Source organism: Aotus nancymaae, unplaced genomic scaffold (assembly GCF_030222135.1).
Source record: "Aotus nancymaae isolate 86718 unplaced genomic scaffold, 86718_ANA_hifiasm-v0.15.2.pri h1tg000008l, whole genome shotgun sequence".
In the NCBI taxonomy this organism is placed as follows: Eukaryota; Metazoa; Chordata; class Mammalia; order Primates; family Aotidae; genus Aotus; species Aotus nancymaae.
Genome location: NW_026988419.1, coordinates 1,084,741 through 1,106,398, shown reverse-complemented (window position 1 = coordinate 1,106,398; position 21,658 = coordinate 1,084,741). Strand labels below are relative to the sequence as shown.

The window sequence follows — 21,658 nt, the reverse complement described above, 5'->3', positions numbered from 1 at the left end:
ACTGAGATTGTGCCACTGCCCTTCAGCCTGGGCAACAGAATGAGACTCTGTCTCAAAACAAAACAAAACAAAACAAAACAAAACAAAACAAAACAAAACAAAACAAAACAAATACCCCCAGAACATCCAAGACCTGAGAGGAAATGTCAAATGGTCGAATATAAACAGTTGGTCCTCAGTATAATAGTGAAAAATAATAAAAACTTAAAAATACAGTACAACTATTTATATAGTATTTATATTGTATTCGGTTTTTTTTTTTTTTCTTTTAGAGTTGCCCAGTCTGCAGTGCAGTGTATGATCATAGCTCACTGCAGTCTCTGCCTCTTGGGCTTAAGCAGTGAGCTGAGATCATGCCACTGCACTCAAGTCTGGGCAACAGAGTGGATGCCTCAAAAAAAAAAAGAAGAATAAAATAAACTTACCAAGCAAGACTGATGAAAAAAGGTGAGAAAATAAAAATTATTAATATCAGAAATGAAAACATAACTTAAGGTTCTACAGACACTAAAAGGATAACAAGATATTTTGAACAAGTTTGTCAATAAATTTGACACCATAGATAAAAACACAAATTCCTTAAAAGCTACAATTTTTCAAAATAATGTAAGAAGTAACAGAAAATCTAATTTTTTTGTGGTCCAATTAAAAGATGCACTTAAACACTTACTGAGGTAAATGTTCTGCTCCTTCAGGAAACAGCTCCAATATGGTTACAACACTAAAGTACTGCTTTGCCTGTCTGTTTTCACTCAAGTCATTACTTCTTATTCCTGGCAGTTTCAGTTTTTAAATCTAATCTTACAGCCTAGGAAACCAGGTAATTGAGTTTACTAGAATTTTGTGTAAAAAATCAAGTGAAATCTAGGTGAATACCTGAAGATATTTATATAAGTAAAATGATAAGCTTTAGGGTATGAACTCTGACATTTTTAATGAGTCGCTCTCTAGTATTTTTGCTTCGTTTCACATAAATAGCTCAGTAAGTAATACTTAATAAGTAACTTAGTTGAATTCTAGCCATTATACAAATACGGTGAATTTATTTTCACCTATTTTAAATATCCTTCTGCAATGGAATTCATGTTGCTGGGATCATAACAAAATTTTTTGGAACTAGGACTTCTCAAATCAATGCCATGTATTTTACCTTTCGTAGTGGTCCATGCTGTTTTCTGTACTTCTTGTTCCAAGATATTCCTATCTTTTTCAAGAGTTTCTGGCCCAGCTGATCAACAGGAATTAGATTATTCTCCTCCTTATGAAAGAAACACAGTCACTTAAGAAAATCTGATGAGAAATAATTGCATACTTACAAATTCAAAGAGACCAACAGGATTATACCTAATTAAACATGCCTAGAACAGCAAACATGTAAGTGGATCCAATGATAATTATTTTATTATGAAAAGTTTTTAAAAAACTGGATTAAGCCTCAGTTCAGAAAACTTGGATTTTTGTCATTTTCCATGTGTCACAGTTTAACCATTTGAAGAGCAATGTCAAAAGTTGCCCAAGTTTTGGTAACTTCCCAACATTAAAAAGAAGTTTCCCATTTGAATGTGTAAATTGCTGATATTAATTAGAAGAAATACCTAAGTGCAAAAACAAAGATGATTAATGTCTTCTCTAAATGTTTTGAAGTATAAACAAGTTCTAAAAGGGAGTGAGATGTAGCTGTGACAGGCTGAATTGTATCTCCCCAAAATTCGTATGTTGAATTCTTAACCTAGTATTTCAGAATGTGACTACATTTGAATATAGGACCTTTAAAGAGGTGATTAAGATAAAATGAGGCTGTTTTCCATTTTAGAGTAGGCCCTAAGTAATCTGACTAGCATTATCATAAGAAGAGGAAGTTTGGACAAAGCGACACCAGGGAAGCACGCACACAGTTTAAAGACCATGTGAGGACACAGGGAGAAGATGGCCATCTGCAAGCCAAGGAAAGAGGCCTCATAAGAAACCAAACCTGCCAACACCTTGGTCTTGCACTACCAGCCTTCAAAACTGTCAGAAAATACATTTCTATCATCTAAGCCATGCGGTCTGTGGCATCTGTCATGGCAGCCCTTGCAAATTAATACAGTAGTCATAGATCTATATAATTAAAGTACTCAGCCCAGGCCCCCAGTAGGGGACCCCACTAGGGAACCTGGGTTGAGTATTTATTTTTTATTTTTATTTTTTTTGAGACAGAATCTCACTCTGTCACCCAGGCTGGAGTGCAGTGGTGTGATCTTGGCTCACTGCAACCTTCGCCTCCTGGGTTCAAGTAATTCTCTGCTTCAGCCTCCCAAGTAGCTGAGATTACAGGTGCCTGCTACCACACCTGGCTAATTTTTGTATTTTTAGTAGAGACAGGGTTTCATCATCTTGGCCAGGCTGGTCTTGAACTCCTGACCTCATGATCTACCTTCCCTGGCTTCCCAAAGTGCTGGGATTACAGGCGTGAGCCACCACACCCGGCCAACAAATCATTTATTAAAGATGAATGAATAAATGAAAGAAGACCTCACATCTTTAAAACAGCTTATTAAACAAACTTTAAAAGTCATATACTTGAGGTATTATCAGTGAGTGCTAGGAATGAAAAAGGGGATATAATTCAGTCACAGAGACATTAAAAGGATAATATGAAAATGCAATAAATTGCAAAACAGCATTTAGTAAAGTTCAATTTGGTTTAAAATGATAATAATAAAAAATCATAACCCAATTCCAATATATGTATATAAACATAAAGAAAACAGAATGCAAAGAATATATCAAAGTGTTCAAAATAACTGTCAGTATCTGGCCTATTTATACTTCTCATTTTTTTTTATATATTTTCTGTTTTTTTCCTTGAATTTTCTACGATGAATATGTGTTTCATTCACAACCAGAAAATCCCCACAAAAATTGTTAAAATATAGATACAGAGAATGTCCTTAAGGAAAAAGACTATGAATGGTAATATTATCAGATCTACCAACTAAACCACATATATTCTTACATATATATACAAACAGGCACAAATACATACAAACACATACACACACATACTATACCTGTAATAAGATTGCTTTTAGAATCATCAGTGGATGATCAACCTCTTCTTCATTCTGGGGATCTTTCAGATTCACAACTGGCTTACTTTTTTCCTCCTAGGAAGGAAAACAATATGAGTTTCTATCACTAACCCCTTACAAAGTAACAAAGTAGGAATGTTGGCCAGCCACAGTAGCTCACACCTATAATATCAGCAATTTGGGAGGCAGAGGTAGAGGGATTACTTGAGAACAGGAGGTCCAGGCTGCAGTGAGCCGTGATCCCACCACTGCACTCCAGCCAGGGTGACAGAGCAAGACCTTGTCAAAAAAAAGAAAGAAGAGGTTTCAAGATGGTGATTTAAATGGTAGTGAAAACATCACAATAATCTGCATATGCTTGGAATCAGGCAGACCTGGCTTTTTCCAGCTCCTGGTTGAGCAATCCTGGACAATTAACTTTATCTCTCTGGCTTTAATTGTAAAAGAATATGAAATAAGTAAAGCTTCTAGCATAATACACGCAGTGGGGTCCAACATTTTCCAGCTTAGCACTACTTTAGCTACATTTTACGTAATTTGGTTTGTTGAGTTTTCATTAAAATTCAGTTCAAAGTGGCCGGGCGCGGTGGCTCATGCCTGTAATCCCAGCACTTGGGAGGACGAGGCAAGTGGATCACCTGAGGTCAGGAGTTCGAGACCAGCTTGGCCAACATGGCGAAACCCCGTCTCTACTTTTTATATTTTTATATAAAAATTAGCTGGGCATGGTGGCATGCACCTGTAATCCCAGCTACTCGGGAGGCTGCAGCAAGAGAATCGCCTGAACCCAGGAGGAGGAGCTTGCAGTGAGCTGAGATAGCACCACTGCACTCCAGCCTGGGTGACAAGAGTGAAACTGTCTCAAAAAAAAAAAAAAAAAAATTCAGTTCAAAGTATTTTCTGGCCTTTGTCCTGTACAGTCTCATTCACTTGTGTTGACCTAAGGAAACCCTACTCATCTTTGCAGGCCAGGCTCAGCTTAAACACTCCTTTATATTTCCTGATCATACAAATTTTCACTCTATTTTATGAAGGTATTGGGGAATATGTCAGAATTTCCTGAGTAAGCTATTTTCATTGACTTTTTTTTTCCATACATGTCATCTTGCAAAAGTATTTTAAATTGACTTAAAACCAGAAATACAGATAGTTCTAAATAACACAAGCCAAAAATAAATAACCAATAAGTAATGGAAAAATACAGTAGGCCAGATACAATCATCCTGCTACAAAATTACTAAAAAAGCTAGATAAAGTAAAATCAAAACAAGTAAAAACATTTTTTAAACACACAACGAGCTAGCAAGAACATCAGGAAAATCTTCTGAGGTCAAAAAGTAAAATGGGAATGCAGGGAAGAAATCCAGAGATGAGGCCTCTGGCTCTCCAACTGCTATGGCCAGAGTAGTTAGGGTCCCCCAAAATTCATATGTTGAAACCTAATTGCCAATGCAATAGTATTAAGAGGTGGGGCTTTCAGGAGATAATTAGGTCACAAAAAGATGAGCCCTCATGAATGGGATTTTTTAAATAAAAAAGGCCTGAAGGACTTTGTTTCAATGGGACTGGCTACTCTGGCAACTAGCCTCCATCCTGAGGTATCTAACACTGACTTCATTAGCATCAACTCAGTATGGTGGAAAGAGGCTTGTTAAGAATAACAAAAAACACTCCCATCACTTAGGAAATTCCAAGGAGCTCTGTGTTAGGAACTGGAACTGGAGAGGATGACCAAATACATACTTTTTAATATATCGCAACAATAAAATCCAGCAAAAAGCTGGAATACCTAAATGGCTATACCTTCAGTATAAGCATGACCCAGAAAAAAATCCACTTTACAATAAAGGACAATGAGGAACTGGCTTGCCTTGACCTCGATACTGGATGAAAGGGGAAAAATGTCTTCTAATGATAAGTAGGTCCTCATGTGAAAGGCTCAAATTCATACTAGCTGTATGGCTCTAAAACCATAAAGTTGATTTTAATGTTGTTAAGGGCTGGTAGTGATCCCAGGCTTGTGTACAGACAAACACAGATCTTTCTTGGAAGAAGACACTTTTAACTCAGGCCTCAAATTACTCCCATAAATCAAGTTCTTAAAAAGCAAACAAGCAAAGCAAGAAGCCTACAGTCCAAAATAACAAAATCACAAGGAAATAGAATCAGCAACATCAGAAGATACCCACATCAGACCTACACAGATGATGCAATTATCAGACAGAAAATAAAAAAATATGTTTAAGGTGCTTGAAGAAATTTATAGCAATGGAATAAGAGATTTAAAAATGACAGGAGGGGAGAGGCAAACTGGTATTGCAGAGATGATGCCTGAGCCTATGAGCCCAACATGTGACAAGTAGATGCAGTTAACATATAGGCTGGGCCCCATCCTCCTCCACTCTGCCAGTGTCTGACCCTGGCCATATGGGGACAGGCTGGTCCAGTCATAGAGCTGCCAATTGGGTGCTGCCATGGAGTCTTCTTTGCCCCATATCCTCAAATGTGCAAGATGATGATGATCCAAATGATGCCAACTATCTGTGAAGCAAAAATCCCACCAGGAAGTTGGAGGCATGGATCAGGCTCCTCTTTTTAGCCAGAATTACATTCACTTTTTGCAGTTAGTGGCCTCCATTCTAGAAGAAATGGATCATCTTCTAGGTGCACTAAGAGAGACTAAAATGTTGGCTTTAACCCAGGGAAAATTACACGAGGTTGGTCCTGAAAATTACTCCTTACAGGCAGTACCTACTAAAGAATTCCATGTATGCAAGGAACAGCTCCTTGAAAGGGAAGAAGTAATTGCTGAACTATAAGCAGAAAGAACACTACCTGGCTATGATTGGAATATTTGGGACCCTTTGTCTGTGGACACAGGGGATCTGTCAGGATAATGGTAGTAAAGAGACATGCACAGTGTCCACCAAATATATCTAATGCAGGTGAAATTCTTAAAGCACACAATCATTATCTGAACACCATAAAGCTCTGGATGAAAAGCTAGTGATTCTTAAAGAACAGAACAATAAGAAAAAAATTAACAAATGGGATGCTTGATAGCCATTGACAAGAAAACATACCAAGCACAATATTCTATTGTTTTCTAAGCCCTGAGGAAGACCTTGCTAAGGTGTCAGAGCTTCAAAAATGGACAGGCAGTGCAGAGATTGAAGCCAAATGAAGGAATGCCTGCCTGCCCCTTGACTCATGTCACAGAACTGAGAAGAGATCCTGATGCTGCTAGAAAGCAAGCTCATCAACTATAAAGAAATGAGCACAAAACTGCAAAAGAGATGTCCAGGAAACGACAACCCAAAAGAAAGTCAAGGAAGAGAGAATCACTACTCTCAAAACATGCTGCCTCACCAGAGTATGAAGCCACCTTTGTGCATGACCTCAATGATAAACTTGAAGATGAAATTGCGAACAGATATTTTATGCATCGAAAAACTGAGGATAAATATTGCCAGCCAGAAAAATACCTCGAAGCTTTAAACTGGCTGAGCAAAAACTGAAGCAGGCATCAAGGAATGCAGGGCACACTCCCTGAGGTAGAACTGGGGCTGGCACAGAGGCTGGGTACACTTCCTAAGACTGAAGAGAGACACGGCAATATTGAAGAAAGTCACAACAGGTGGAGGCAAAATTAGAAGAAAAGAGCCATGGACTGCAATGGGAATGGGCAAGGCAAAAAAAATGAACACCACAATAAACATTTATCAGACCTGGTGACAAGCTTCTATCAGAATCTAAAGAAAGGCTTCATCTTAAAGAGAGACCAAAATAAAGCCCGTTTGAAAAGATGGGGGTAGTTTAAGGGGGAGTGAGAAGGCCACTTTGTTAAGGATTCTCTACTACAGGAAACTAAAAATACAAGAAGGTAGTTCGAGAGAAGGTGCAATTACATGATAAGGATTGGCTCATGGGAAGGTGCCCAACAAGCTGGTTATCTTGGCAAATGTGGCACAAGCATTTGAGAGTGATGCTTGTACAGCTTTCCCAAGCCAGAACGGGAGTTCCAGTCATTGGAGTAAGAAAAGGAAATGGAAGGCAAAGAATTTGGACAGGTGAAACAAAACTGTCTTTTTCCATAAATGCCTTCAACACAAGTGTTTAGCAAGATTTTTGGTTGTTAGTATATAAATTGTTTTTTATATATTTTAGTATATAAAATCAATATACTTAAGAAAACTGTATTTCAATACACCAGCCACAAACACTCCAGAAAACACAAAATTTAGGTATAGACCATCTCCCTGGTAAACATGTTCCTGGTAGAACACAGTTTGACTTTTTTCATATCCAAACTTTACAGAACGTATATTTCTCAATACATTCCAAATACAACTGATAAAACGTCAGAAATACGGATGAATGTTTTGAAAAGCAGGCTAAGTGTCAACAAAGAAACTGCATCTTGGATACTGCTGGCATCATGAGATGCCATATTACAACTAAATGTGGAGCAATTATTCACTAACTTTCTGATAATAGGAAGCTATGCTTTAAGCATTTTGCGTCCTAACATGACAGTCTGTGACTTACCTATAGATATTTTACTGTGTTTGGGGTTGATGTGTAATAGATTATAATTTCCTAGGAACTAGGCACTGGTTAGCACTTTCCCTCAGAAAGTGTGCAAATTCTCTTTTTGAGAAATATTATAAAACTTTTTAATAAGACACTAAAGGGACTTTAGAAAGTGAAAAGGTGTATCTTGTTCACATACGAAGACTTGATATCCCATTGTGTGTGTGTTTGTGAGTGTGTATGTATAGGTGGTCTGCATCTGTAAGAATACTGACAAGGTGATGCTAGAAATGTACACAGAAGCATAAAAAACAAAGAGAGGTCCCATATTCCTGAAGAATAACAGCATGTAGGGAGACTTGTCCTACCAGAGATCATGACTTACTATAAAGCTATGGAAATTGACAATGTGGTATTTGCCCAGAAACAGAAAAAAATGAACAATGGAATAGAATAGAGAGCTGAAAGATAGACTCACACAAAAACGAACAGCAGACATAACAGAAATGGCATAGTAGATTGGTAGAGAAAAACTGATTACTCAATACATAGAAATGGGTAATTTTTTCAAGTGGAAAAAACACCTTCTTATACCTCTCACAGGAAACCATTCTAGGAAGATCAAAGTTTTAAATGTAATTCAATCACTGGTGATTGAGCAATGTTTCAAAGAGCAACCATAAAAGACATGACTGCACAGTCATACTATAATAAACAGGACAAAATTCACCCTGGTTTTAAATCCTACTGTGAAAGCTATTGACAAAGGATTTATTGTTTTTATCACATTTTCACCTACCATCTGCAGGACACAAAAGCAATATTGTGTGTTATCTAAATGAATGATCATTTTATTTTTCAGAAAAAAATCAGTAATTGTTCCTGATTTGAATCAATGCTCATGTAAGAGAATATCCTTATTTTTAGAAGATAAACACTGAAGTATTTAGTGGTAAAGGGACCTGGTGTCTTCAACTTAATTTCAAAAGGTTCAGCACTAATAACAATAATGTTAATAATGTGTGTGTGTCTGTGTATGCACAGGCACAAATGTGGCCAAATGTTAACAACCAGAGAATCTAGGCAAAGGGTAAACAGGACGTGTTTTTACTATTCTGGTAATTTTTCTGTATATGTGAAATTATTTAGAAATAAAAATTTAAAACTTGTATCTGTATTAACTTTCAGTGCCTGTCAAAGTTTTCTAGAGTGGATATATAATAAATAGTAAAAGATTATCCTTAACAAAATAATAGGAATAGAAAATAAACTGCAAAGATATTTCTAAATTAATTTCTATACGTACTTGAAATTGCCAGTTTCCCAAATGATCAACATCTTTAATATATACATGGTAATGGCCTCCATAGCAGCCACCTTTGTGTATAATAACAGAGAACAGGTCATATATATATTCTAAGTCATCCAATTCATTCTAAAAGAAAAAAGAACATAAAGATTGATACAGTTTTCATAAAATGCTAACATAACAATCAAAAGAAAAAATAATTTCAACTACTGAAATTAATAAGAAATGTCACTGTTTATTGTTATTTAAGAGTAAAGATGAATTCAAATAATTGGCTTTAAATTTAAAATTTTTAAATTAATCTAATGCAAACCAAATTACACCAAGCAAATTCTGACTCTTAAACCTGAATACATGTACCTGAAAAATATGTTAATTTTATGTACTTTGGCTGAGATCACGTAAGCCAATAAAACAATGAAACATGCTACCCTTTCAATAGGTCTGTTGTAGAAATTTTTAGAAAGAGAAACCCATCTTTGTATGATACCTATTTATGCTGCTTTACAGACATACTCTTCTTTTAAAATGCATCACCTATTTTTTTTATTGATACATATCTAGCTGAAATTGTCCTATATTCCAACTAAGTTGTTGTGTGCCTCAAACTCAAAGCAAGAGCAACTATCACTCCTCCTGACGCTACAGTCCTATGTATGGAATAAGAACTTAGCAATTATGACTATCAGCTGGTTTTGTTTAGAGGCAGTTGAGTGGAAGAGGTTCTTTCTTGCTTTAATTCTATGATCAACACTTTCTACAATTCATATGCTCCATAATCATGAGTGGCCTAACAGATGTACTCCTACACTAGGAATTAAAAACAAAAGAAAATAAAAAGCTACTTTAGATTAAGAGGTACTTTAAAGATGTTTATTTAAATTTCTAATGCAGAGGAAAAAAGAAGCCTTTTTCACATCTGAGGGATCTTTCCCTATGTCTTAAGGATTACAAATTCTAGACTAGTGAATTTCCATTTGCCTGTTGACTTTCTAGATGCATAAATTCATTATTACATATAAAATAAACTAAATCCAAATTAATGGTACCAATTAATTTTAAGTTTTCTAAATGCAGGGTAACTTCTAATTTTGTTCTTAAATTTTCATTTCAAATATTTTAAAGAAGAGTTTAATGAGAAGAACTGGGAACAAATCTATACTATAGAAATTCAAAATCACTCTAAGTAAATCAGTGGTTCTCGACCCTGGGTAATCTTGCCCACCCTGTCCTACTAGGAGACAGGGACATTTGGCTTTGTCTGAAGACAGTTTTAGTTGCCACAGCTGGGGGAGGGGGAGTGAGGATGCTACTGTCATCCAATAGGTAGAGGGCAGGGATGCTGCTAAACACCCTAATGCATGAGACAGTCTCCCACAACAAAAAATAATTTAACTCAAAATGTCAATAGTGCCAAGGTTGAGAAATTCTAGCAAAAATCCAACTGAAAATCAGGTCAATAACAGATTCAATTTTGAGAGGGGAAAAGAAAGAACTTAAAAACAAAATTGTTCAAACCTGTTCACAAAAGGGCTTGAGATTGATCCGGAGAGGGAATGTATAACAGCTAGTTTCCTTGTAGCGTTCACATTTCACAAAATCAAAATTAAATCTTAGTAATGAAACAGTAAGAAAAGGAGGCAGCTTACGTAATTTGGCCAACTGTTAAAAGAGAATTTACAAAGCTTTTTAAAAACAGAGTTATAGAAAAGGAGACATACTGCTTCTTAAGGTCTGAAAAAACAACCTATGACACAGTTCTAAGAGAAATATTACATAAACAAATTGCCATGGATTCAATATAACTTGATATCAACTCATCTATTTTATGGGTATAAAGGTGGCGCCACTCATTTGCACTTACAACTAATAATTTACCAGCCAGTTTTATCTTTAGTGTTGATATCCTGAAATACTATTTGAAGAGTGGTGCCTATTTCCTGCCCAATTCCTGGCCTTTCTCCTTCCTCCTTGGTATCTCCACTTTACCTGGCAGATCTAGTTCTTTTTATTCAGTGAAAAACTGGAGCTGTTAACCTGGGACCTAGGAACCTGTTTTAAAGGATCTGAACTCATGAAATGATACAAAAATTGTATGTACATATGTATTTTTCTGGAGAGAAGATTGATAGCTTTCATGAGACTTGTAAAAGGCCTCTAACTTCCCCAATGGCTAAGATCTATTGATTGGGATTAAGCTTTTTTTTTAAGAGTGTCAGCTGTGCTCAACCTCTTGGATTACTGGTCTGTGAGGAGAAAAAAAAAAACCTCCCTGATAAATAAAATTACCCAAAATCACATATATCTAACATTGCTAAAAATATATTTAAAACAACAGTTCCACAAATCTAGTGGATTAAAAAAAGTTAAATTAAAAAAAAAAAAACCCAGCAATACAACAACATGGTAATGTGTTTGTTTTGTTTTTTTGAGACAAAGTCTCACTCTGTCACCAGGCTGGAGTGCAGTGGCATGATCTCAGCTCACTGCAACCTCAATCTCCCGAGTTCAAGCGATTCCCCTGCCTCAGCCTCCTATGTAACTGGGACTACAGGCATGCACCATCACGCCCAGCTAATTTTAAAAATATTTTTAGTAGAGACAGGGTTTCACCATGTTGGCCAGGACGGTCTCAAACTCTTGACTTCGTGATCCACGTGCCTTGGCCTCCCAAAGTGCTGGGATTACAGGTGTGAGTCACCGTGCCTGGCTCACAACATAGTTGATTTTCAAATAAGCTCTAAAAATGCATCTAAAGAAACTCAACTATAATGTGGCTGAGAAAACAATGCTTAGGACAAGAAAATCTGCATTTATTTAGCAGCACAGCCAAACCTAAACTCAGACTGCAACCAATCCAATGCAACCAGAACGGAATATAAATTTAAAAGTATCAAGATCAAACAATTTCCACTGAAAAAGAATTAAAGCAATGCTATAAAAAGTATATTTAAAAACTGCATTTGTTTAGCAAAAGTTTCTTATTTTGTTAATGTGAACATGAAGTCTAACCAAAAACTGAATGTGTAAGTATCTTTCTTTTTTTTTTTTTTGAGACGGAGCCTCGCTCTTGTTACCCAGACTGGAGTGCAATGGCGCGATCTCGGCTCACCGCAACCTCCGCCTCCTGGGTTCAGGCAATTCTCCTGCCTCAGCCTCCTGAGTAGCTGGGATTACAGGCACGCGCCACCGTGCCCAGCTAATTTTTTTGTATTAGTAGAGACGGGGTTTCACAACGTTGACCAGGATGGTCTCGATCTCTCGACCTCGTGATCCACCCGCCTCGGCCTCCCAAAGGTATCTTTCTAACGCTATTCCACACTCTGAAGTTTATACACCAAAGATGAAATACAAAATAAATAAGCAAATAATAAACCTCTCTCTTTGAGTTTGATGAAAGGACAAAGACTGGATAGAAATACACATGAAACAGTATAAAATTCAATCTTCCTGTGAAACCTACAGGCATAGGGTTTAAGATTTTATTATAGTTTCATCTATAACCTCCAGGATACAAATTCAGAATTGTACATTATCTAAATCAATGCTCATTTTATTTGTTGGAAAAATTGACTAATTGTCAGCTATAGGAATAGCGCTATCTCTGTCATAATGAGTGACCGCATAAATATGTCGCTCGTGGTAGCTGTTTAAGACAATGTTCAGTAACCACTAAGTGAACTGAGCTCAAGTTGATGATGTTTATGAACAGCTCATCACATCATCTAAAGCAGGGGAATGTCACCACTGCAGATAATAAATAACGACAGCAGCAGGGTTGATGCCATATTAGCCATAGGTACAAGAAGCTGAGAAGGAAGGCCAGAGAAGGTTAGAGACAGCACATCCAGGCCAGAGGAAATGGTATTAATAATATATACATACACAGACATAGAACATTTATGAATTATCTATAACAATCATTTTTATAGTAATGTTGATGAATCACTAGTATTTAGCAATTAACTAGCATTGGTAATGCTTCTGGTGGAAATTAACTGTGTGAAAAATACATTAAAGAACAATTCCATAGTGAGAAATCACAGGAAATTGTGAAAAGAAAATGTAAATGAATGGCTGCTCTAAGATAAAGTGGGAAAAGAAAACCCACATAACGTTTTTCTAAAATCTGTCCTCCAAAAAGAGTTATTCAGATGTCAGACTCCCTTAGAACAAACAGATATCCTGGACCCAAAGGGCTTGGCCAGTAAAGCACAGAGAGAGACCTCCCATCAGGACTGGGATAAAACACCAATATGTGGCAGATTTTCAGAAATGCCAAAAGTCCTGATATAATAAATCCTTGCCATTTCAGAAAGGAGCTGGAATGTGCAAAACTTAGGATGCATGAAAATAACACCAGGGAGGTATTCTACTAAACAGTAGTTGCCTCTCATTTTTCCTCTTATCAAAGTGTCTCTTCTTTCCTGGAATGGAAAATAACTATGAATTATACTACAGGAATAGCCACTGATGTATGAATATGATGAATAAATTTGGGAAATGTCAGAATTCTATGTTTATTGGTTTTACTTTTCTCTCTTCGCTCTCACATGGCAAAAGAAACTAGTTGCTTTAATCTTGTCCTCCTTTCATCTTATATTTTGCTTGCCTATATAGAAAGAAAACCGGAAGTATTCTGCTAAGTTCCTTAATTAGCAAGTTAAGTACTCCCACCTGGGAGAGGAGTTAAGACTATATTAGATTTGCCAGAGTGAGGAAGAACATATATCAAGACTATAAAATAACTATATATTAAAAAAATGAAAACAGCCATCTATTTTTACAGTAGTAAACAAAGAAAGGAAAGCTCAACAAGCTTCTCAGTGGCAGAAATAAAAATATATACATCTTTTTTCACAACAGTAATTGCAAAAAGCAGGGATACTTATGAAACATTGAGGTACAAATAAACTTTTCCCCAGAGATAAGAAAGTTGAGGGAATTGCTGTGTTGAAAGCTTTAAAAATTCTTTATTGTAAAAAATTAAAATACAGATAATGATATACATATATTTTCAATACTCAGTGTCAACAGCTTCAAGTATATGCTCCAGACTTTTTCATACAAGCTGACTAGGACTAAGTACAAAGTGGGGAACCTGGGAAAAAGTGGGTATCTATCTTTACCTTTGCTGCTTTAACCAGCCTGTCACAAGTTCCACAGTGGTACAAGTTGTCACAATCAAAAACTTCCTCTTCTACATACATGTTCCAGAGAGCATCTTCCAAACCAGATACATTTGTGACTGCTACTGTTAGATCTAAGAAGTCTTCCTGAAATAGACATGAATATAAATATTGAAAAACAATTTCAGAGGTTTACAAACACATCACCAACTCACACATATACTGGGAATAATCAGATATGTTTTCTAAAACACTACATTTAAAGATGTAGATCTCCAAATTAACACTAAATTATTATTTTGAAATCAAACTATAATTTAGCTTAAAATATGTTAGAAAAAAATTGATAAGAAAGGTTTATGAGTTTACTGCAGATACAATAAAATCTTTTTTATAAGGAAATATAAACCACAATAAAACACATATCTGAATTCAGAAGTGGATATATAGGTATACAGTACTGTCTAGACTAGAATATAAGAGCAAGGACAGGGTTGAGTTTTCTAATGTAAACTCCATTTCTTTATCTTCTTTTGCTAGGGTTGCCTTAAGATATACTGAAGAAGTTATAAGAAAAAACTTGTTTGTCCAGCCTGGTCAATATGGTAAAACCTCATCTCTACTAAAAATACAAAAAATTTGCTGGGCTTGGTGGCACATGCCTGTAATCCCAGGTACTCAGGAGGCTGAGGCAGGAGAATCACTTGAACCTGGAAGGCGGAAACTGCAGTGAGCCCAGATAGCGCCACTGCACTCCAGCCTGGGCAACAGAGTGAGACACCATCTCAAAAGAAAAAAAATTTTTATTAAGGTAGGATAAAAAGATTTTTCTATGAAAATTAAAGAGAATTTTGTAAAAAGAGGGTTTACAAATTCTGCTGTAACTATGTTTGAATCACAGTATTTCTAGTAATACACTATTACAATTTGGCAAATTTAACTCATAGTTCTGTATGTGTGTGCAACAGCTTTATTTTACAAGATTTTGGGGAATGAAAATAAGGCGCTTGTTAACTCATGGTGAAAATTTTAAGTACTAAAAGTAACACTGATACAGTATATGGTTTATAATATGTATGTGAGAAGTTAGTCTTTAATTTATAATGGTCTTACATATATTGTTTTGAAAATACTCTTGATTTACTGCATCACAGCTAAGTCAAGCATGCAGTAATTCAAAGACACACACAACATCTTTTTATTTCCAAATAAGGCTGACCAAGAAAGCTTCTATTAACACAGGCAATAGGGGCAAGAAGTATTTTTTAAAATACCAACACTTTTTAAAAATCATATTTTTTAATATAGACATCTATTTTCAAAAAAGCAATTAATACATTTCGAAAATGGTAATTTTGTCCTCATACAAATACACAAACTCCGTTGCCATAAAGAACAAAAGCAGCCTTTTATTAAAGGATCAGTGATAAATTCAGTGATAAAAATCATTGACTATGTAAGATTTGTAGAGCAAACAGGATTATATTTACATGAGCAAATTTCCAATTTCCAATTAGATTAAATGGGCAATCTGTGTTATTACAAAGAACTGAAGGTTATACTAATTTAATACAGGATTATAATAGCCTTATATATAATATATAAAAAGAAGCACAAATATATATAAATGAACTTTCTGAAGACTATTAATAAACTAAATCCAAAATTTAATTACCGATGTTTGTCAAATTAAACGCTTCTCAGTATTGTCTATTTTTATTACCTATTTAACTTCCTTTATAATATTCCAACCATGATGATACTGGCTTCTCACATGAGGCCACAGTCTTCTATTTGTAAATATCCCCTAAATCTATTTTTCAAATATTAGGGTACTGAATAAAAGATTACGTTTCAAGATATTTGCTTCTTTCAGTCTACATGGAGAAAACTGGATTACAGGCTATGATTTCGGTATAGTTAGAAGAAAAAAACGGAATAAATTACTTCTAGTAATAAATTAGTTTTTTTTTTTTGAGATGGAGTTTTGCTCTGGTTGCCTAGGCTGGAGTGCAATGGCGTGATCTTGGCTGACTGCAACCTCTGCTTCCTGGGTTCAAGCAACTCTCCTGCCTCAGCCTCCTGAGTAGCTGGAATTATAGGCATGTGCCAACATCCCTGGCTAATCTTGTATTTTTAGTAGAGATGGGGTTTCTCCATGTTGGTCAGGCTGGTCTTGAACATCTGACCTCAGGTGATCCGCCCACCTTGGCCCCCCAAAGTGCTGAGATTACAGGTGTGAGCCACCTTGCCCAGCCTGTAATAAACACTTTAATCCTTGTATGGTATTACAGATCATACATTTAATTACATAAATTATAATTTGCAACATAACTTATTTTTCAAATACTCTTATGTATTTACCTGCCTCTCGCTGACATTCTTACATTCTTTACAAACAATCTGGTTAACAATGGTTCCATGATACAGACGATTGATAAGGTCATGACCGGAGGTCCCGACTAAAGAAGTTTCCAAAGCGCTGAAGAGGATTCGATTCAGTTCCTGCACATCATGTTGCCTCATTTCCTACAAAACAAGTAACTTTTAGATGTAATTCTGGGCTTCAGATTATTTAAAACATTAAAAAAAAATACTAGTCGATAAAAACTCAAGATTTATCGAGTAATCCAAAGATCAACTATAAGAATGACTCAGCAAAGCTGTTCTTTGCCCTTTGCTGATCATTTCTTCATCACGTCCGGACACGGCAAGCAGGGAGGTAAAGCCCGCGCCAAGGCTAAGACACACTATTCTCCTGGGCTCCAGTTCCTCGTTGGCCCCGTGGTTCCTGTGGGCCGCGTGCACTGCCTGCTCTGCAAGGGCAACTACACCGAGTGGTTGGGGCGAGTGTGCCAGTCTAACTGGTGGTGGTGCTGGAGTACCTGAGGGCCGAGATCCTGGAGCTGGTGGGCAACGCGGGACACGACAACAAGAAGATCCACATCATCCTGTGCCACCTGCAGCTGGTCATCCACAACGATGAGGAGCTCAACAAGCTGCTGGGCAAGGTCACCATCATGCAGGGCAGCGTCCTGCCCAACATCCGCCATGCTGCTGCCCAAGAAGATTGAGAGCCACCACAAGGCCAAGGGCAAATAATGTCTCCATAAATCACTTTACAATACAACGGCTCTTTTCAGAGCCATCGAATCCAAGCTGGAAAACACCCTTCAGGACCTTATCCAGGAAAACTTCCCAAACCTAGCAAGGCAGGCCAATATTCAAGTCCAGGAAATACAGAGAACACCACAAAGATATTCCTCAAGAAGAGCAACTCCAAGGCACATAATGGTCAGATTCACCAGGGTTGAAATGAAGGAGAAAATGCTAAGGGCAGCCAGAGAGAAAGGTCGGGTAACTCACAAGGGGAAGCCCAACAGACTCACAGCGGATTTCTCAGCAGAAACCCTACAAGCCAGAAGAGAGTGGGGACCAATATTCAACATCCTTAAAGAAAAGAATTTTCAACCTAGGATTTCATATCCAGACAAACTAAGTTTCATAAGCGAAGGAGAAATAAAATCTTTTACAAACAAGCAATTACTCAGAGATTTCATCATCACCAGGCCTGCTTTACAAGAGCTCCTGAAAGAAGCACTAAACATAGAAAGGAACAACCAGTACCAGCCACTCCAAAAACGTACCAAATGGTAAAGACCATTGACACAATGAAGAAACTGCATCAACTAACAGGCAAAACAGCCAGCTAGCATCAAAATGGCAGGATCAAATTCACACATAACAATATTAACCCTAAATGTAAATGGGCTAAATGCCCCAATCAAAAGACACAGACTGGCAAATTGGATAAAAAGCCAAAACCCATCAGTGTGTTGTATCCAGGAAACCCATCTCACATGCAAGGATACACATAGGCTCAAAATACAGGGATGGAGGAAGATTTACCAAGCAAATGGAGAGCAAAAAAAAAGCAGGAGTTGCAATACTAGTCTCTGATAAAATAAACTTTAAACCAACAAAAATCAAAAGAGACAAAGAAAGACATTACATAATGGTAAAAGGATCAATGCAATAAGAAGAGCTAACGATCCTAAATATATACACACCCAATACAGGAGCACCCAGATACGTAAAGCAAGTTCTTAATGACTTACAAAGAGAGACTCCCACACATAATAGTGGGAGACTTTAACACTCCACTGTCAATATTAGATCAACGAGACAGAAAATTAACAAGGATATCCAGGACTTGAACTCAGACCTGGACCAAGCAAACCTAATAGACATTTACAGAACTCTCCATCCCAAATCCACAGAATATACATCCTTCTCAGCACCACATCATACCTATTCTAAAACTGACCACATAATTGGAAGTGAATCACTCCTCAGCAAATGCAAAAGAGCGGAAATCATAAAAAACAGTCTCTCAGACCACAATGCAATCAAATTAGAACTGAGAATTCAGAAACTAACTCAGAACCACACAGCTTCATGGAAACTGAACAAGTGGCTCTTGAATGCTAACTGGATAAACAATGAAATGAAGGCAGAAATAAAGATGTTCTTTGAAACCAACAAGAACCAAGACACAACATACTAGAATCTCTGGGACACATTTAAAGCAGTGTCTAGAGGAAAATATATAGCAATAAATACCCACATGAGAAAGATCTAAAATCGACACCCTATTGTCAAAATGGAAAGAGCTAGAGGAGCAAGATAAAAAAAAAAACAACTCAAAACCTAGCAGAAGACAAGAAATAACTAAGATCAGAGCAGAACTGAAGGAGAGAGACACAAAAACCCTTCAAAAAATCAATAAATGCAGGAGCTGTTTTTTTGAAAAGATCAACAAAATAGACCACTAGACAGATTAATAAAAAAGAAAAGAGAGAAGAATCAAATAGATGCAATAAAAAACGATAAAGGGGATATCACCACAGATTCCACAGAAATACAAACCATCATCAGAGATTAATACAAACAACTCTATGCACATAAACCAGTAAACCTGGAAGAAATGGATAAATTCCTGGACACTTGCATCACCCCAAGCCTAAACCAGGAAGAAGTCAAAACCCTGAATAGACCAATAACAAGGGCTGAAGTTGAGGCAGCAATTAATAGCCTACCCACCAAAAAAAGCCCAGGTCCAGATGGGTTCACAGCTGAATTTTACCAGACATACAAAGAGAAGCTGGTACCACTCCTTCTGAAACTATTCCAAACAATCCAAAAAGAGGGAATCCTTCCCAAATCATTTTATGAGACCAACATCATCCTGATACCAAAATCCGGTAGAGACTCAACAAGAAAAGAAAACTTCAGGCCAATATCCATGATGAACATAGATGCAAAAATCTTCAATAAATACTGGCAAACCGATTGCAACAGCACATCAAAAAGCTTATCCATCACAATCAAGTAGGCTTCATCCTGGGGATGCAAGGCTGGTTCAACACATGCAAGTCTATAAACGTAATTCATCACATAAACAGAACAAACACAAAACCACATGATTATCTCAATAGATGCAGAGAAGGCCTTTGACAAAATTGAACAGCGCTTTATGCTAAAAACTCTGAATAAACTAGGTATTGACAGAACGTATCTCAAAATAATAAAAGCTATTTACGACAAACCCACAGCCAATATCATACTGAATAGGCAAAAACTGGAAGCATTCCCTTTGAAATCTGGCACTAGACAAGGATGCCCTCTCTCACCACTCCTATTCAATATAGTATTGGAAGTTCTAGCCAGAGCAATCAGTCAAGAAGAAGAAATAAAGGGTATTCAATTAGAAAAGGAGGAATTCAAATTGTGTCTATTTGCAGATGACATGATTGTATATTTAGAAGACCCTATCGTCTCAGCCCAAAATCTCCTGAAACTGATAAGCAGCTTCAGCAGTCTCAGGATACAAAATCAATGTGCAAAAATCACAAGCATTCCTATATACCAATAACAGACTTAAAGAAAGCCAAATCAAGAACGAACTGCCATTCACAATTGCTACAAAGAGAATAAAATACCTAGGAATACAACTATCAAAGAATGTAAAGGACCTCTTCAAGGAGAACTGCAAATCACTGCTCAACGAAATAAGAGGGGACACAAACAGATGGAGAAACGTTCCATGCTCATGGTTAGGAAGAATCAATATTGTGAAAATGGCCATATTGCCCAAAGTAATTTATAGATTCAACACTATCCCCATGAAGCTACCAAGGACTTTCTTCACAGAACTGGAAAAAAAACACCTTAAACTTCATATGGAACCCAAAGAGAGCCTGCATAGCCAAGTCAATTCTAAGCAAAAAGAACAAAGCGGGAGAAATCACATTACCTGACTTCAAACTATACTACAAGGCTACAGTAATCAAAACAGCATGGTACTGGTACCAAAACAGAGATACAGACCAATGGAAAAGAACAGAGGCCTTGAAGGCAATGCCACACATCTACAACCATCTGAGGATTCCCTGCTTAATAAATGGTGTTGGGAAAACGGGCTAGCCATGTGCAGAAAGCAGAAACTGGACCCCTTCCTGACACCTTACACTAAAATTAACTCCAGGTGGATTAAAGACTTAAACATAAGACCTAACACCATAAAAACCCTAGAAGAAAACCTAGGCAAAACCATTCAGGACATAGGCATAGGCAAGGACCTCATGACTCAAACAGCAAAAGCATTGGCAACTAAAGCCAAAATAGACAAATGTGACCTAATTAAACTCCAGAGCTTCTGCACGGCAAAAGAAACAATCATTAGAGTAAATCAGCAACCAACAGAATGGGAAAAAATTTTTGCAATCTACCCATCTGACAAAGGGCTAATGTCCAGAATCTACAAAGAACTAAAACAGATTTACAAGGAAAAAACAAACAAGCCCATTCAAAAGTGGGCAAAGGATATAAACAGACACTTTCCAAAAGAAGACATCGATGAGGCCAACAAACATATGAAAAAATGCTCATCATCACTGGTCATTTGAGAAATGCAAATCAAAACTACATTGAGATACCATCTCACACCAGTTACAATGGCGATCATTAAAAAATCTGGAGACAACAGATGCTGGAGAGGATGTGGAGAAATAGGAACACTTTTACACTGTTGGTGGGAGTGTAAATGAGTTCAGCCATTGTGGAAGACAGTGTGGTGATTCCTCAAGGATCTAGAAATATAAATTCCATTTGACCCATCAATCCCATTACTGGGTATATAGCTAAAGGATTATAAATCGTTCTTTCATAAGGACACATGCATATGAATGTTCACTGCAACACTGTTTACAACAGCAAGGACTTGGAACCAACCCAAATGCCCATCGATGATAGACTGGACAGGGAAAATGTGGCACATATACACCATGAAATACTATACAGCCATAAAAAACGTTGAGTTCGTGTCCTTTGTAGGGACATGGATGAACCTGGAAACCATCATTCTCAGCAAACTGACACAAGAACACAAAATCAAACACCACATGTTCTCACTCATAGGCAGGTGTTGAACAATGAGAACACAGGGACACAGGGAGGGGAGCATCACACACTGGGGTCTATGAGGGGGAACTGGGGGAGGGACAGGGGGGATGGGGAGTTGGGGAGGGATAACATGGGGAGAAATGCCAGAT

At 37.1% G+C, this 21,658-nt stretch overlaps 1 protein-coding gene across 6 annotated transcripts in view; it reads right to left on the bottom strand.

Annotated features, from left to right (window-relative positions):
- Positions 1 to 21,658, bottom strand: part of USP40 (ubiquitin specific peptidase 40) — an 88,898-nt gene that overhangs the window by 58,039 nt on the left and 9,201 nt on the right. For 5 of the 6 annotated variants that reach the window (XM_012434143.2, XM_064372871.1, XM_064372869.1 and 2 more), the window contains 6 exons: positions 16,410 to 16,574; positions 14,046 to 14,192; positions 10,435 to 10,578; positions 8,914 to 9,042; positions 3,054 to 3,149; positions 1,151 to 1,258 (listed from right to left, as the gene is read on the bottom strand). In XM_012434143.2, the coding sequence (XP_012289566.1) occupies positions 1,151 to 1,258; positions 3,054 to 3,149; positions 8,914 to 9,042; positions 10,435 to 10,578; positions 14,046 to 14,192; positions 16,410 to 16,574 (789 nt within the window). Of the gene's footprint in view, positions 1 to 1,150; positions 1,259 to 3,053; positions 3,150 to 8,913; positions 9,043 to 10,434; positions 10,579 to 14,045; positions 14,193 to 16,409; positions 16,575 to 16,930; positions 17,714 to 21,658 lie in introns of those variants that run through there. The other variant, XM_021676867.2, reaches the window with a different exon arrangement.